The following is a 16,724-nucleotide window of genomic DNA, read 5'->3' on the forward strand; positions in this document are numbered from 1 at the left end:
CTGCATAATGAGTTTCCGGTCAGCCAGGAGTATATAATATGTCTCAAACACTAAAGACTTTAAAGAACAGGTCAAAACAAAACAAATTTAACCTTAAAATGTAGGTTTTTTTGGGGGGAGGGAGGGAGGGAGGAGTGTTTCAAGACAGGGGTTCTCTGTAGCTTTGAAGCCTGTCCTGGAACTAGCTCCTGTAGACCATGCTGGCCTCGAACTCACAGAGTAAAATGTAGTTTTATAAACATAATGAAGATATTTAAAAACAACCATGAGCCTATCACTATGATACAACCAATTCTTACTTTTAAAATTCAAGCTAGAAACTAGTCAATTATCTGTTGTGACAACCAGCTAAAATGAATAAAAAGATAAATAGATGCTATTTCCTTTTATTCTTTGGGCAAATTTGCCTAATAAGTTGGTATTAATATGTATTAACTGTGTTTTTCATTGGGAACACTGCATTTGTTTGGTTTTGTAGGCCTGGCCTGACAGTATGCAGAGGCCTGGGAATAGCCCCTGGAGAGTTCCCTTGTGTATATGGAAAAACCCTAGCTCGGAGGGAAATTCTTTCCAAATTGTCTTTAGCTCTTGGATTCTAGTTGAAAATTATTTTACTTTATAATATATCTGGTTTCATTTGGTTTCTAAATTCTTAAAATACTTATTCTACCTGAAAGACTGAAGTCAGTGTTTTTGTTAATCTAACAAAACATTCTTTTACAGCTCTTAAGCCTTAGAAGGTAATTTGTTTTAAATAGTTAATATATAAGAGAAAAAAGGCAAAGTGATAGTTCTGTTTTCAGGAAAGTAAAACTAAAAAGATAATTTTTTTGCAACTGACTCCTTTTCTAGACCTGTTTGATCTGAGAGTGTTAGGATGAACAGCATTTACCAGACACTTCTCCTTTCTAATTCATTTGTCGGGGATGCTCATAGACCCTCATTCTTGGCTCACTAACAGAACAGATGTGAGAAAGAATATTGTGTGTATTCAAACATAATGATTATGCTGTTAGGATACATGAACAGCCTTTTTGTACTTGGAGTTTCTGCGGTTTTCTGCATTGTCTATGTTAATATTAATGACTTTCTTTGGCTAGCCAATGCTTAAAAAAAAGACTATTGAGATTCACACAATTAATGCTTTCTTTTTTATAAATGTGGAGTTTTGTAGTTTGCTTAACAGTAAAATGAATGAAAAGATAAATAAGTACTGCTTCCTTTTATTCTTTGAGCAGAGTTTGCTTAATTAGTTGGTACAAACATATATTAGTTTATTTTTATATATGTCAGTTTATAATCATGTTGATTTTGTGATTTGGTTCACAGCTTTGACTGGAATATCAGTTTAATAAAATAATCTGAAAGTTTTAATTTTATATCAGACACTTATTTTATTCACTTCATAATTGTCAAATTCTTGGGAAATCAGAAGGTATTTATAGACTATAAACATGAATAAATGAGACATTTTTAGATTTTTTCATTTTTAGAAGAAAATTTGCAATAAAAATTTCACAATAAATGTATGTACTATTTTTAATTTTATTTTTGTTTAAATACTATTTTTGATGCTCTATTCTATTTGATTTCTAAATCTCCTAACAGCATAAGTTATGCATGTTTATTTGAATTTTCAAAATAGTTAATGGAAAGATTGCAAAATGGGCTACTTAATGTTAGCTCTTTATTTTGTTTATTTGTTTGTTTGTTTTTCGAGACAGGATTTTTCTGTAGCTTTGGAGCCTGTCCTGGGACTATCTCTTGTAGAACAGGCTGGCCTTGAACTCACAGAGAATCTGCCTGTCTCTGCCTCCCGATTGCTCTTATTTTCAAGGGAGAAAATTTCTTAAAATATTCTTTCCTATATTAAAATCTGAGACAGTTAACCCTTAACAGGTTTAATATTGTACAAAAGATTATTTAGGTGTAGGCAATATGACTGTAACTGCTGTCTGTTTGAATGAGTTTATAAAGAATTAAATGGAATTTGGAATAGCAACTCTGAGCGTACTAGAAGTTCCATGCTCGTGTGTCCTGGTTAGTCATGAGCCCAAAGGTATAAAATCACACGCATTTCATCACATTGAATTTGGAGATGAACTTAGTACACTTACTTTTCCACTCAGCCATCATTTCCCTAGCCCCCATTTTACTTTTTATATTAAGTTTTATTCTTCGTTTTCTCTTTCATTGGTTTTGCTGTTGGTCCCTTGCTGCTTGGTTCTGCTCTGAGCTAGCTGACTTGAGTTTGCACGGTGGTCCTTCTGTCTATCCCTCCCAGAGCCTAGCTACTTGTTTTTAATGAAGAGAATAAAATGAGAGGAAGAAATAGAAATGCTAAGGATAATGTCACCTTTCAGAACTAAGTTTTACATCTACCAGCTGTACCTAGAGTTCTAACCTACTCTAGTTGACAAGATTATGTAAAGATGGCTTTTAACTGTGGGACACTTTTTCCCCTTCCTACAGGACCCACTGGGGCCCAGCCCCTACTCATAGTGCCCAGAAGACCTGGATATGGCACTATGGGCAAACCCATTAAACTGCTGGCTAACTGTTTTCAAGTTGAAATCCCAAAGATTGATGTCTACCTCTATGAGGTAGATATTAAACCAGACAAGTGTCCTAGGAGAGTGAACAGGTAAGAATCATGAAGTCTAACTGCCATTTGCTGTTTGTATTTGCCTTAGTAAATTATATGTGTCTCTCTCTTACATGTTTGAATAACAATGATAAGACATAACTTTTTGACATGGTATACATGGAATGTATATACATAACAGGAATACATGGTAATTTGTTTTGAAATTTGTACTTCAGCAGTGGATGATAAATTTGTGAACGTCCTTCAGATTATCCCATTATGTATGACTTTCCATGCTATTCATGTGGTAATAGAAAAGGTTCAAGTCATCCACATGTTGTTTGTAATCTGGTCAAGTATTCTGAGCATGTCTTTGTGTTGCTGTTTGTAGGCGGACTTTTGTGTCCCACCAGCCACTTCCCAAATAACCACACAGAGATTTAATATTAATTATAAATGCTCGACCAATAGCCTAAACTTGTTTTTAGCTAGCTCTTATAACTTAACCCATTTCTATTAATCTACGTGCTGCCCCAGGGCTCATTTACTTCATGTAATATTTCCCATCCTGCTTGCTCCGCATCTCATAGCATTTCCCCGAACTCCTCCTCATTCTTCCTAGTATTCTCTTAGGTTTACTCTCCCGCTTAACCTTATCCTGCTCAGCCATGGGCCAATCAGCTCTTTATGAATCAATGGGAGTAGCATCTTTACAGTGTAGGAAGATTGCTCCACAGCAGCTGTTAGTTAATTTGTTTGTGTTTTTTTTTTCTTCCACACTTCGTCTTACCATTTTTGTAATGCTCACTTTAAAACGATGGTGGTGGGAGTATACGCCCTCTCCCACATTTTTAAATTAAAAAATAATAAGTAAATGAAAAGTAAAAGAAATTTGTAATTTAATAGTATGACAAGAGCCGGGCGGTGGTGGCGCACGCCTTTAATCCCAGCACTCGGGAGGCAGAGGCAGGTGGATCTCTGAGTTCGAGACCAGCTGGTCTACAAGAGCTAGCTCCAGGACAGGCTCCAAAGCTACAGAGAAACCCTGTCTCGAAAAACCAAAAAAAAAAAATAGTATGACAAGACATGTCATATTTCTTATTTCGGGGATTAAGCTAGCCCGCTGCCCGCTTCTCCGTACAACAGAAGACGAATGCAGCAGGTAGAGAAGAGCAAATGTCGTAGGGGTGTTGGTGAGTCATTCTGGTCATCTTGACTGGATTTGGAATCACGCAGGAGACACTCCTGGGTGTGGAAATTTTTAGAGGGTTAGCTGAGGGCAAAAGACCCACCCTGAATGTAGGTGGTACCATCCCAAGGACTATGGTTCCAAATGGAATGAAAGAGGAAAAAAGAAGAGGCCGGCTGAGTAGTAACATTTATTTCTTGACTTTCCTGACTATGGACATAATGTGGTCAAGCGCTTCGTGTCTTGCTGTAGTCTAGTCTTCCCTTGTCTTCCCAGTCTTCTCTTTTGGGCTGGGAATGCTTTCTTTGTGTTGTTGTTTGGAAGACTTCGGCTAGAGAAGCCCTAGAATGCTGTCAGCAGATCTTATGGGCCATTTTGAAGGGACTTTGGAAGCCCAGAATGCAGATAGCAGAGGCCTAGTTATAAGGTTTCTGGAAGCCACCCAATCCAGAAATAGACTATCTAGCTTATTTGTGTCATATTATGGCAAAAAAAAAAATCTGGCTGAATTCTGCCTGTGTTCTGAAAATTTGACTGAGAATGAATTTAAAAGTAATGGACAGTATTGTTTGATGGAGGGAGTTTCAAGACAGGTGGCATCCAGGCTGTGACCTAATTTCCTCTCACCGCTCTTCGTCAGACCTACAGTGAGAGATCAGAAAGATACTTCAAATGTGCAGCTTGGTGAGGAAAGGAGGATGAGCAAGTTCAAGGACACATGTAAGAAGGATGTGTTGAGATGAGCTGACATTGTCAAAGAAAGTAATGTCAGCAAAGAGAAATCCCAGAGCCAGGTGGCAGTAGTACACGCCTTTAATCCCAGCATTTGGGAGGTAGAAGCAGGCAGCTCTCAGTTTGAGACTAGCCTTGGTCTACAAAGTGAGTTTGAGTTCCAGAACAGCCAGGGCTACTCAGAGAAACCCTGTTTCACAACACAGAGAGAGACAGAGACAGAGACTTTATCTCTAAATAAATAAACCTCTCGTCTTGTACTGGGATAAGAGGAAGGGGCCAGGAGTCCAGAAACTCACCATCAGAGTCCAGCTTGTGAACATGCAGCTCCTTTGAAAGGAGAGAGCCTTAACTGAGGATGCGTGGAGAATGCTGCTGCAGGGATTCCCTTGAAGACAGCCACCCACCTTCTCCCTCCCACTCTGCCCATCCACTCCTGGGGTGCGTGGGAGAACTGGCACTGAGGTCACAAGAGCAGGAAAGCTGTCCCTGCCCCTCACCAACTACAAGACTCAGTAGAGCAGGCCCTGGGCAATAGAGCCAGCCCTGTTGGCTTGTCTGTCATGTGGCGGTGGGGGTGGGGGAGAGATGCCTCCTTTACTCGTTGCCCCTTACCACCTGCAACAGAGAGCTGACCCTCTCCAGCTGCAGCACTCTGGAAAGCAGGCCTGGCTCCTAGCGTAGGCAATATAGCAGAGGTGGCCCTGTTGTCAGAGGTGTGGGTGACCCAGCCCTGATGTAGGGGGTCCATTCCCATTACTCATTTGATAGATGGCATGGGTGGAGGAGAGATGTCCTTCCCTCACCTCCCTCCTCACCCATCAATGGCTGGTATAGGTCATGGAAGTGGGAGGGCTGTTCCTGCCCCTCATCTGCTGTAGTGCCTTGAAGAATGGTCCCTGTACCATGCTGGGCAACACAGTGGAGCTGGCCATTGTGGTGTAGGTGTGGGAAAGCCAGCCCTGAGGGTGTGAAGGCAGGAGAACTGCCCCTGCCCCTTGCTCATTGCTACAAGGGGTAAATTAGCTCTAGCAGTGCTGGAGAGCTCACCCTAGTGATGGGGACAGAGGAGAAGTGGACCGTGAACCAATCCTGCAGCTGCCCAGGCCTAAAACCAGGGTTATTGACTTGGCCCGTGTCAACAAACCCCCCATCTATGATCTGCTGGAGTGTGTGAAGGGACCTGACCCACAGACCCAAAGCTGCAGGATCTCCACAACACAGACAACTACAGGACATTCAAGAAAAGTCCCATCGATAGTGTAGAAACCAGAGGCCTAGAACCAAATCAATGACTCTGCAATGAACACTTGCAAGTAAAGATACATGGACAAAAGGGTTTACTGTGTGACTCACTGTGTCATTCTGCAGCTTCCATGATGAGATTTTTAATTTCTTCCCTTTTTTTCTCTTAAATAATGTTTTATTAGGGAAGGTGTTTGTAGGGCCAGAGGGCAGATGCAAAGGGACAGGGAAATGAATGGGATCAAAAAGCATGATTATTTACACATAGAATAAATAAAAGGAAAGTTAAAAAGAAAGAAAACAACTGCCCATGGAAGTGTTTTCTTGGGTTCAGCCACCAGGGTGCACAGAAGCCACTTCACCTGTGGCAGCAGAATACCAGACTACATCTTGGTCTGATAGCACAACTTGGTGGAAAAATTCAAAGGTTGCATGGTTCTAAAACTTTGTACTGAGTTTCTGGAAAGCCACTGAGGCTACACAGTATATTGAAAATGGCAGTGCCAGAGTCCCTACGAAGGGGCCCTGAGAGGTCATTGAAAGTAAAATCTAAATTGTTGATGTTAGAGATGCCAGGACCTTGAGAAGTACACCTAGAAAAGCTGCAGGCATAGGATCGAGCCAGCCCAAGGGAGGGGTGGGGCTACCCATGGCTATTAGAGTTCAGTTCAAATGACTGTGAGTCATGGGACCACAGAGTTTGGTGTTTTCCCTGCTGGGTATCAGTCTTTGGCCTGGTCTTCACTTCCTATTCCTATTCCTCTCTTTTCTTAACATTTTCTTTGTAATGTTATTTGTTGGGGATATAGGACTTGGGGTTTTATTTTACAACAGCTCACAATTGAGAGATTGCCTTAAGTCTCAGAAGACACTTTCGACTGGGGTATTTGGAAATTGTTAGAACTGTTTAGATTTGGGGGGGACGCCTCCTCTAGATTAACTAAATGCATTTTGCATCATAAGCTGCTACAACCTTTGAGAACTGGGGATAGAATACTATAGATAAAAATAATGTGTTTCACTGGGTGGTGGTGGTGCTGCACACCTTTAATCCCAGCACTTGGCAGGTAGAGGCAGGCAGATCTCTGAGTGAGGAGGCCAGGCTGCTCTATAAGAGCTAGTTCCAGGACAGGCTCAAAGCTACAGCCAAAACTTGTCTCAAAAAACCAAAATAATAATAATAATAATAATTTTTATGTTGACAAAGGGTGGACCTGTGATGGTTAGTCTTTGTTGCTGGTTGGCTGGTATGTGTCTGTGATCCCAGCACTTAGGAGACTGAAGCAGGAAGGAAGATAACCATGAGTTAAGAGGCCAACCTTAGTTAAATAGTGAGTTTGAAGTTAACCTGGTCTACATCTAACAAGTTCTAAGCCAGCCTGGACTATATATAAGGAGATCTGCTTCAAGGAGTAGGGATAATAGGAACTAAATAGACCTTTCACAACCTCCCATCCCTTTTGAGACAGTATCTTACTCTGTAGCCTAGGCTTTTCTCGATCTTTCAGTGATCCTCCTGCCTTAGTCTTCTAAGCGTGGGGATTACAGGCATGGGCCTGTTCAGTTCCTTATGAACATTATCAAAATAGTTAGGGGTTAAAATGCAGCAATTAGTTCTGGCTAACATTTTCAAAATGGATAAAGCTACATCAAACTGTTTCTTATTAATGTAAAGATTGTGTTGCTACCTTCTATAATATCAAGTGATCTTCGTAAATGACTAGAGATCTCTAATACTTTGAGGCATTTCTTGTACTGCATAAACAGATATTTAGAACTAAGGCATTAATCATAATTCTCGAGTAGGTATCCTAGCCAAATGAATTTCCACTGTAGCCGGAGGAGTTCTCTTGGAGAAATACCCAGGAAATGCTCATGAGTCATTCCATGAGTCAGCTTCTCTGCAGAGTTACTCTCTAGACTTATTTTCTGCTTTTGGGTGTATGTGTTGTTGGTCTTGTCTCCTTTTTGTGTTGTTGTTGTTTTGATTTAAAATGACTTCTTTGTGGCTCGGCAGTTAAGAGCTCTGGCTGATTTGGTGACTCACGACCATCTGTAACTCCAGCCCCAGGGGATCTAGCATTCTCTTCTGGCCTCTGTGAGCACCAGGCATACACATAGTGTGTAGACATATAGGCAGGCAAACACTTATGTACAGAAATAAAATTTTAATTATAAAAAACAGAAAAATAATGAACATTTGGTAAGAAGGTGGGTTTAATAAGTAAATTTAAAATGGTGTATATATATGTATATATATATATTTTTTTAAATTTATTATGTATACAATATTTTGTCTGCATGTATGCCTGTAGGCCAGAAGAGGGCACCAGACCTCATTATAGATAGTTGTGAGCCACCATGTGGTTGCTGGGAATTGAACTCAGGATCTTTGGAAGAGCAGGCAGTGCTCTTATCTGCTGAGCCATCTCTCCAGCCCCCCCCCCCCTTTTTTAAAGACGTGAGTGGTCACAATAACTAAAATCAATCCATATATTTTAGAAAATAAGACCTCAAGCGATGTGGGATTCCCTTCTGTATGTTATGAATATGTTTTATTGCCATTGGTTAATAAATAAGCTGCTTTAGGCCAATGGCATAACAGAATATAGCCAGGCTGGAAAAGATATATAGAGAGAGTAGTCAGAGTCAGGGAGATGCCATGTAATTCATATGTAGCTGCCACCAGAGGAGACAGAGGCACTAAAACCTTCCTGGTAAGCCACAGCAACATGGCGATACACAAAATAATGGAAATGGGTTAAATTAAGATGTAAGAGCTAGACAATAAGAAGCTAGAGCTAATAGGCCAAGCAGTGATTTAATACAGTTTCTGTGTGGTTACTTCGAGTCTAGGTGGTAGGGAACAAACAGGCAGCCTCCCCTTACTCAAGTTTATCCAGTATTTAAATGTTTTTTAATATTTATTTATTAATTATGTATACAGTATTCTCTCTGTGTATATGCCTGCAGGCCAGAAGAGGGCACTAGTCCCCTATTACAGATGGTTGTGAGCCACCATGTGGTTGCTGGGAATTGAACTCAGGACCTTTGGAAGAGTAGGCAATGCTCTTAACCTCTGAGCCATCTCTCCAGCCCCCAGTATTTAAATGTTGAAATTAAATACTTGTTTGTTAAATTATAATTTACAGTCTGTGTACCACAGCATGATGGCATCAGAAGACTTTGTACTAAGGTGTAGGAAGTGATAGTTGAGGTAAGAGTGGGAAGGTAGGCTGTAGCCCTTTTAAGACTCAACATGGGCTGGAGAGATGGCTCAGTGGTTAAGAGCACTGGCTTTTCTCCCAGAGGTCCTGAGTTCAATTCCCAGCAGCCACATGGTGGCTCACAGCCATCTGTAATGAGATCTGGTGCTGTCTTTTGACCTGCAGGCACACATGGAAGCAATGTTGTATACACAATAAATAAATAAATCTTTTTTTAAAAAGACTCAACATAATCAGGTAAGTTCCATTTTCAGAGTAAGTGCCAGAAAAAAATCTTAATTTTAAACTGTAGTTTGAAGTTCTAGAAAGAATATTATTTTCTGCAAGAATTCTCCTTTCCCCAGAGTTAATTTTATTAGTGAAAGGAAGCCATTAAATTTTGGTAAAACTTAGCTCCATTTACTTAAATTTTCTTTCCCTTAAATTTTCTTTCCAACTTTATTTTTATTAAACAATCTTTTTAAGTTAAAATGTTGGGCTTATTGGCCTGGTGTAGTGGCATACACTTTTAATCCTTGCACAGACACAGAGGAAGTCGGATCTCTGTGAGTTACAGACCACCTAGTCTGCATAGTGAGCTCCAGTATAGCCAGAGCTTGTACCATAGGACCCCATTTAAGAAAATTGCTGACAAAAAGATTTAAGTGGGTAAAAGCACCTCTTGCCAAATCTGATGTCCTGACGTCCTGAGTTTCATCCCTGAGGTCCACATGGCAGCAGGTGAGAACTGATTCCTCCAATTGTCCTCTGGCCTCTACATGTATGCCATGGTGTGTGCACCTACCCGCGTATGTACGTACATACATACATACATACCCACACACAAAAAAATAATTTAATTAGAAAATTTAAGTTAAAATGTTATGCATTGTATTTGTGTAGTTTCACTTCTTATAAAGCTAAGAAATTGTCTAACAGTGCACACCAATGTTCTGCTAAAAATTCTACATTTGAACAAAAAAAGACCATATTTCCACCTTCCCCACTTACATTGTTATAATAGAAGACAAATAATTGCTAGAATTCATTCTTGGTATTAGAATGTTTAGAAGCTAGATGTATTGGCTCAGACCTGTCATACCAGCAGTTAGGAGGGAGCCTGAAGTAGGTGGTTGATATGAATTTGAGACCAGCTTGGGCTATAGAGACTGTAGACATCATTGATGTCTCTGTTGCCCAGGTGGTCTCCACAACCATTTGCATAAATAGCGCCAAGGTAGAACTTGTGTTTATAATTAATTTCTTACTCTATCTACTTGCTTTGAGTTAAAGAAATAATAATAAATGTTCCATTTTATTTTTTACATTTAAACTTACTTTGTTGTTCTGAAGACTAATGAGCTGTTTGTCTTAAGGCATTCTGAGTCTGGGAAGATGCTCCTGTCTGAAGGGGAACTCTGAGTTTCCAGAAAGGCTCGTTTTCTTTGAAGACAAAAGAGCAGAAGTAGTGAGATTTTTTGATGGCATTAAGGAATGATTCTTATATACTCTTATGAGCAAGTATTAGTGCTTCTCCTATGTCAGACAGAGTCTTATGTATTCCAGGATGGTCTTGAACTTATTGTGTAGCCAAGAATGAGCTTGAACTTCTGATTACTTTGCCTCTGTCTCCCAGGGGCTAAAATTGCAGTCATGGTGCACTATACCTAGTTTAATTAAAGCATGGGAGCTTTGAGTGTGCTCAGCTGGCTCTGCCTTGAACATGATGCTGAACGTGAAGTTTGTTAGGTCCTACAACACAAAAGAAACCATGCTTGAGTACTATGTAACAGTGCACTTCTAAAAAGGACATTGCATCCCATCAGTAGTGGCATTCACCTTTAACCCCAGCATTCGGGATGCAGAGGGATCTCTGAGTTTGAGGCCAGCCTGTTCAATGGGGTGACTTCCAGGACAGCTAGGGCTACACAAAGAAACCCTGTCTAGAAAAACAAAACAAAAAATGGCATTGCTATCCCTTAACATAGTTTTTAGTTGTAATCAATGTTATGTGTATAGTAACATTATGGGATTTTGTTGTTGTTTTGAAGTCTGTGTGGGTCACTGTGTGGTCACATTGGCCTCAGACTTGAGATACTCCTGTCTCTGTCTCCTCAGAGCATGATGGCAAATATTAAACTTAATATTTTTTCAGGAAAAAAAGAACATGTAAGAATACATACTTTATCAAGCACATCAGAGGAATAACAGGGTAGGATAGGGTAAGGAGAAGGCAGGGAATAAAATCAGTCAGAGGGGTTTTATGTGTTAAGAACTGACAAGGATGATTAACTTATCTTTTTTTTTTCCTGCAGACCAGGCTGGTCTAGATCTCACAGAGATCTACCTGCCCTGTCGCCCAGGTGCTGGGATTAAGGGCATGCGCTGCCGTGCCTGACCCTAACATCAGCTTTTGTCCTTTAGGAGTAAAAGTGTAGCCTAGGGGTTTATTTAGCAGTGATATGTAGGTCGGACTGGAGAAGAAGAAAACTAAAGACATTAAAAACTAAAAACTTAGGTAACCCAAGTTGTAGGACTAAGTCTTAGTCTGAGGTGGTAAAGAATGGGAAGTGAAGGTTGGAGTTAGGAATGCTGCAGAGGCAGGGTCGGCAGGTCATGAGAGAGGAGACCAGCCAGGTTCCAAGTTTGGGTATTAAGGAGGGCATAGGCACCATTGCTTAAATAGAAGTGGTAACAAAACCAGATTTAACTCTAGAGTAAATTTTTTGAATTCAGCCATAGATGTTTTCTGCTCAGCTTTGGAAGGCCACTGAAGTAAATTTCTACTGCTAGAAATTTATTAAGGAAACGCTGTGTGCTATATCAAAGCAGGATGCTTTTATTTCCAAAGTATTTTGACTCTACCATCTCAGTCTCCCCTACCGTTTTGTTGTTTAGAGTGGTTTGGGCTTCTAGGAGTTTGTAAACTTTTTTGATTTATTTGGCAGTGGCATATAAAAATGGACTTTAAAATAATGGCCACAAAAGGAAACTTTTACTATGTAGCCCTGGCTGTCCTGGAACTCACTGAAGACCAGGCTGGCCTCAAACTCAGAGATCCCCCTTATCTCTGCCTCCCAAGTGCTGGGATTGAAGGTGTGCACCACCAGTGCCTGACTCATAAAAGGAAATTTTAAATAGCAGTCTCTGAATGAACCCAAAGAAGATAGGTGAATCAAATCTTTGGTGTCACATTAAGTATGAAAGACATGATATTGGGTTAAAAGAGTTTCAGTAAAATAAAAAATTTGAAAAGCTGAGTGGAAAATAGAGATTTTTGTGCTATGTAAGTTTTTGTGGGATTCAAGTCAGCTTAGTAGGTTTTTTTTTCTGGAAAATGCTGATTTCCTTCTCTCCCTTTCTCCCCATCCACCTGGGCTAGATTTTAATCTTTTGGTTTTAGTTTAAATTATACCAGCACTGTACAAGTGTAATCTCGTTGTGATGTATTGAGATTGTGGAAACAGTTCCTCTCTAAACATAAATTGGCTTAGATCCTTCTAAATGCCTTTTCACTGTCTTTAAGAACTTGTGAGTAGAGCCAGGCTGCGGTGGTGCACTCCTTTAATCCCAGCACTCAGGAGGCAGAGGCAGGCAGAGCTCTGTGAGTTTGAGGCCAACCTGGTCTACAGAGCGACTTCTGGGACTGCCAAGGCTTTATACTGTCTAAGAAAAAGAGAGAGAGAGAGAGAGAGAGAGAGAGAGAGAGAGAGAGGAGAGAGAGGGAGGAGAGAGAGAGAGGAGAGAGGAGAGAGAGAGAGGAGAGAGAAGAGAGAAAGGAGGAGAGAGAGAGAGGAGAAGAGGAAAAGTGGTATTTGGTATAATTCTCCATAGTCTATAATTTCTTAATGTAAGTCTTTAATGCCTTTCCATGTTACTATATATTGGTATCAAATGTTTGTGGAATTAAAATAGAGTTTTTTTTCTTTGTTTTTTGAGACATGGTTTCTCGTGTAACAGTCCTGACTGTCCAGGAACTCACTCTGTAGACCAGGCAGACCTCAAACTTACTGAGATCCACCTGCCTCTGCCTCCTAAGTGCTGGGTATAAAGGCGTGCACCATAACCATCTGGCTAGAATTTTCTCCTTGTGGTACTGGGGAGTGAGCATGGGGCCTGTGCATGTGAGGCAGACACACTAACCCTGAGCTCCATCCCCAGATGGACACTTCACAGCACCTCACTGATTAGGTGACATTGTTGAGTGGGTAGTGTAGGGAATATAGATGTGTTTGTTACTCTTCAGAAACTCACCGTAGGAATGAAGAATATAATTGTGATACAGCTGACTGATTGTTCTAAATAGAGATGCAAACAGGATGTATTTTAGCACAGTACAAAGAACACCTTACTGCTTGAGAAAGAAGGTAAACAGTCAGGGAGTGCTTAGAGAAGATGAAAGGGATTTTGAGTCAAATTCTAATAATATTTTTCTGGTCAACAGTATCCCAAAATGATTGGTTTACTGGATTCATTCTTGTCTTTGGGAAATATGTGTCATCCTTTGCCAGTGGGCTGTCTTTCTGCTCTCTTGAGCTATGGTTCTGAAACCAAAATCTTAAAGTCATTAAACAGTGCCATGAGCTATTTCATAGTTTTGCATTTCATTTTGCAGAGGATTATGAGAATGTGTTTTTCCCTTCCTTAGGGAAGTAGTTGACTCAATGGTTCAGCATTTTAAAGTGACTATATTTGGAGACCGTAGACCAGTCTATGATGGGAAAAGAAGCCTTTACACAGCCAATCCACTTCCTGTGGCAACTACTGGGGTAAGATATGTTTCTTTATTGTAAAGCTATATCTGTGCTATATCTCCTTTTATTTCAGTCTTTTTTAGGTTTATTTATTCTTATTTTATGTGATGAGCACTTTGCCTGCATGTATGCCTGTACATCATGTTTGTGCAGTACCTGAGGAGGCCAGAAAGGGTGTCAGATCCCCTATAATTTGAGTTATAGCTGGTTGTGTGTGCAGCCATGTGGGTTCTGGGGACCATTTCTGGATCCTCTGCAAGAACAAGGTGCTCTTAACCACTGAGCCATCTCCCTGTATCCAGAAGCTATTTTGTTGTCCCCACCCACTCCTGCAGCTGCTTATAAAATAATTCCTCAGAGGCTATAAATTAACTAGGATTGTTTGGGTGATGGACTCAGGCTTATTACTAGCTAGCTCTTACATTTAAATTAATTCATTTCTATTAATCTATGTATTGCCACATGGCTGTGGCATTACCTCATTTTCTACATGTCTTGCTTCTGTGGCTCCTGCTGTTATCTTCTCTCCATTCAACCTTCTTTCTCCCTATATCTCTACTTGTATTTCCTGCCTAGCTATATTCTGCCTTGCCATAGGCCAAAGCAGCTTTATTCATCAACCAGTACAAACAAAACATATTTGCAGTGTACAGAAGGACATCCCACATCATTTGCCTTTTTCTGTATAATTAAAAGGGAAGATTTTAACTTTAACCATTTAAAATTACATAAAACAAAATGGTTATTAAGTAAGAATTACAGTTACAATATTTAGTCTATTTGTATTTGAAAAAATTAAATAAAATATTCTATCCTATCTTTGTGACTCTAAAATTTCATATCTAATTTATCTTTTATCATAACTAAGGAAAAGTATAACTAGTCTTTAACTCTATCAGAGACTCCAGAAGGATATAATAGTCCCTGAATTAGCAGGAAATTCATTGTAAGGAACTTCCAAAATTCTAGAAATGACAGAAATATCTGGCTGCCTGGACAGTCACCTGCATGCCTATAGTATCTGGTAGACTTTTCAGTAAAGCAAGAAATTTGAAAGACCGTCCTGCCTATATTGGCAGTTTGTCAGCCACTTTTCTCTATGTCCTGCAGAATGACTGTCAGTTTCTTCTGTGAAGCAGGAACCCTAAAGGACTGTCCAAACCTTGTTTTGGCAAGTTAAGCAGCCATTATTCTGTGGGTCCTGCATGTCCAGTTTATACAGCAAATTTTTCAAGCAGTCCAAGCACGACTAATTTCTTGCCCAAATGGCTAGTCTCACCACATTGAAAGCAAACTCCATAAGGAGCTTCTTTGATGCCTATCATGCTCTTGAAGTAATTGGCGCTGCCAGAAGCAAACGTGTCTCATTCTCAAGAAAAGTTTAAATTCTTAAAACATTTAAATTCCATATTCTGTAGGTCTCTGAAGTGTTTAAAGATTACCTATCTATCTGAAATATGTCTCTGCATGTCCAGAAAACCTAATATGACTATAAGTTTGACTATTAAAGATAATTGTTAATTTGTATTTCTTAACTATACATTTTTTTTGGTTTTTCGAGACAGGGTTTCCCTGTAGTTTCTAGAGCTTGTCCTGGAACTAGCTCTTGTAGACCAGGCTGGCCTCGAACTCAGAGATCTGCCTGCCTCTGCCTCCTGAGTGCTGGGATTAAAGGCGTGCACCACCATCACCCAGCTTATACATTACATTTTTAATGTGCTACATAAACATAACACCTTAACCAAAAGTAAAAATATATATACAGTATAAAAAAATTGACCTTACATTTGTGTTATTAAGTCAAAATCCATACCAACATAAAGAATTTTGAGAATAACAGTTGTTTTTTGGATTGAAGTAGATTTAATAATCTACCTTTTATCATTTCTATATCATATCTCCCTTTTTTCTTTAGAAAAAGATTGACTATGACCATTAACCATTTATAACCAACCCCCTTTAAATAAAAACAAACATTCATGAACAATATTTTGGGAATTTGGGCATAGTTTTCTATACTACTTCCTGCTGATGTGAGGCACTGGCAATCTTATGGGGATCCTGAGAAAATATAGGATTATGGTCAAACCCTGCCTGGGATATGTTGTGTGATTGGTCCATTTCAGCTGGTAGTCTTGAAGCTGTTGTGGATGTTGGGTCATCTGGGTCATCATTCCCATTGGAGACCTTTCCAGGGATCTTGCTTGATCAAACCATATTAGCCTGTAAGGAATCCACAGCTTTTTATCTTCTGTGGAAACAAAAACAGAACCTTTTTTTAAAGCAACATATCCTTAGACCCATTTAGATGCACACCTTCCTAGACCTGGATGGAGAGGGGAGGGCCTTGGACTTCCCACAGGGCAGGGTTCCCTGCCCTCACTTAAGGAGGGAGAGGGAGGGAGGAGGGTTGAGTGGAGAACAGGAGGGGAATGGGAGGAGGGGAGGAAGTATAAATTTTTGAATGAAAAATAAAAAAAAATTTAAAAAGATTATATATATATGTTGTTTTAATTTAGTAGCCCCTATAATCTATTGTTTCTTAGCATATAGCTCATTAACAGTCAAAAATTTTTAAAAACACAATAATATACATAATTCAGGCTCTCTGTATATTTTCCATTTTTTGTGTCTTATTTTTTATATTATTTTACTACCTTTTTGAAGATTTTATTTTTTTTAAAGTATATTTTTTTTCTGTAACTGCCTATACTTTTTTTCTCTCTCTTCCAAGCCTACATACATTTTTTAAAAAAACACACTGTGACTGTTTAGAGGTTTCTTTTTGTCTGAATCTGTCTTTATTGTATATCTGTAATCTTTTTTTGGTGATGATTTTAAATTGTTAAGTGGGCATGGCTAGGACCAAAGCAGCAGATTTGGCTGCTGGCTTCACCCCATCGACTTTCCAACATGGCAGAGGTATGTTTACCACCAGCTCTGGGAGTCGTGTTTAACACCCCAACTGTGGGAAGCAGTGGGTCCACACAGCCACCAAGTTGTAGCAGCTG

General features: G+C 39.7%; 1 protein-coding gene across 1 annotated transcript in view; it reads left to right on the forward strand.

Annotated features, from left to right (window-relative positions):
* LOC119816944 (protein argonaute-3-like) overlaps nt 1-16,724 on the forward strand; it is a 93,876-nt gene that overhangs the window by 6,161 nt on the left and 70,991 nt on the right. The window contains 2 exon segments of the mRNA XM_038334045.1: nt 2,473-2,644; nt 13,608-13,748. Coding sequence (XP_038189973.1) covers nt 2,473-2,644; nt 13,608-13,748 — 313 coding nt within the window.

Source organism: Arvicola amphibius, chromosome 6 (genome assembly GCF_903992535.2).
Source record: "Arvicola amphibius chromosome 6, mArvAmp1.2, whole genome shotgun sequence".
NCBI classification, from domain to species: Eukaryota; Metazoa; Chordata; class Mammalia; order Rodentia; family Cricetidae; genus Arvicola; species Arvicola amphibius.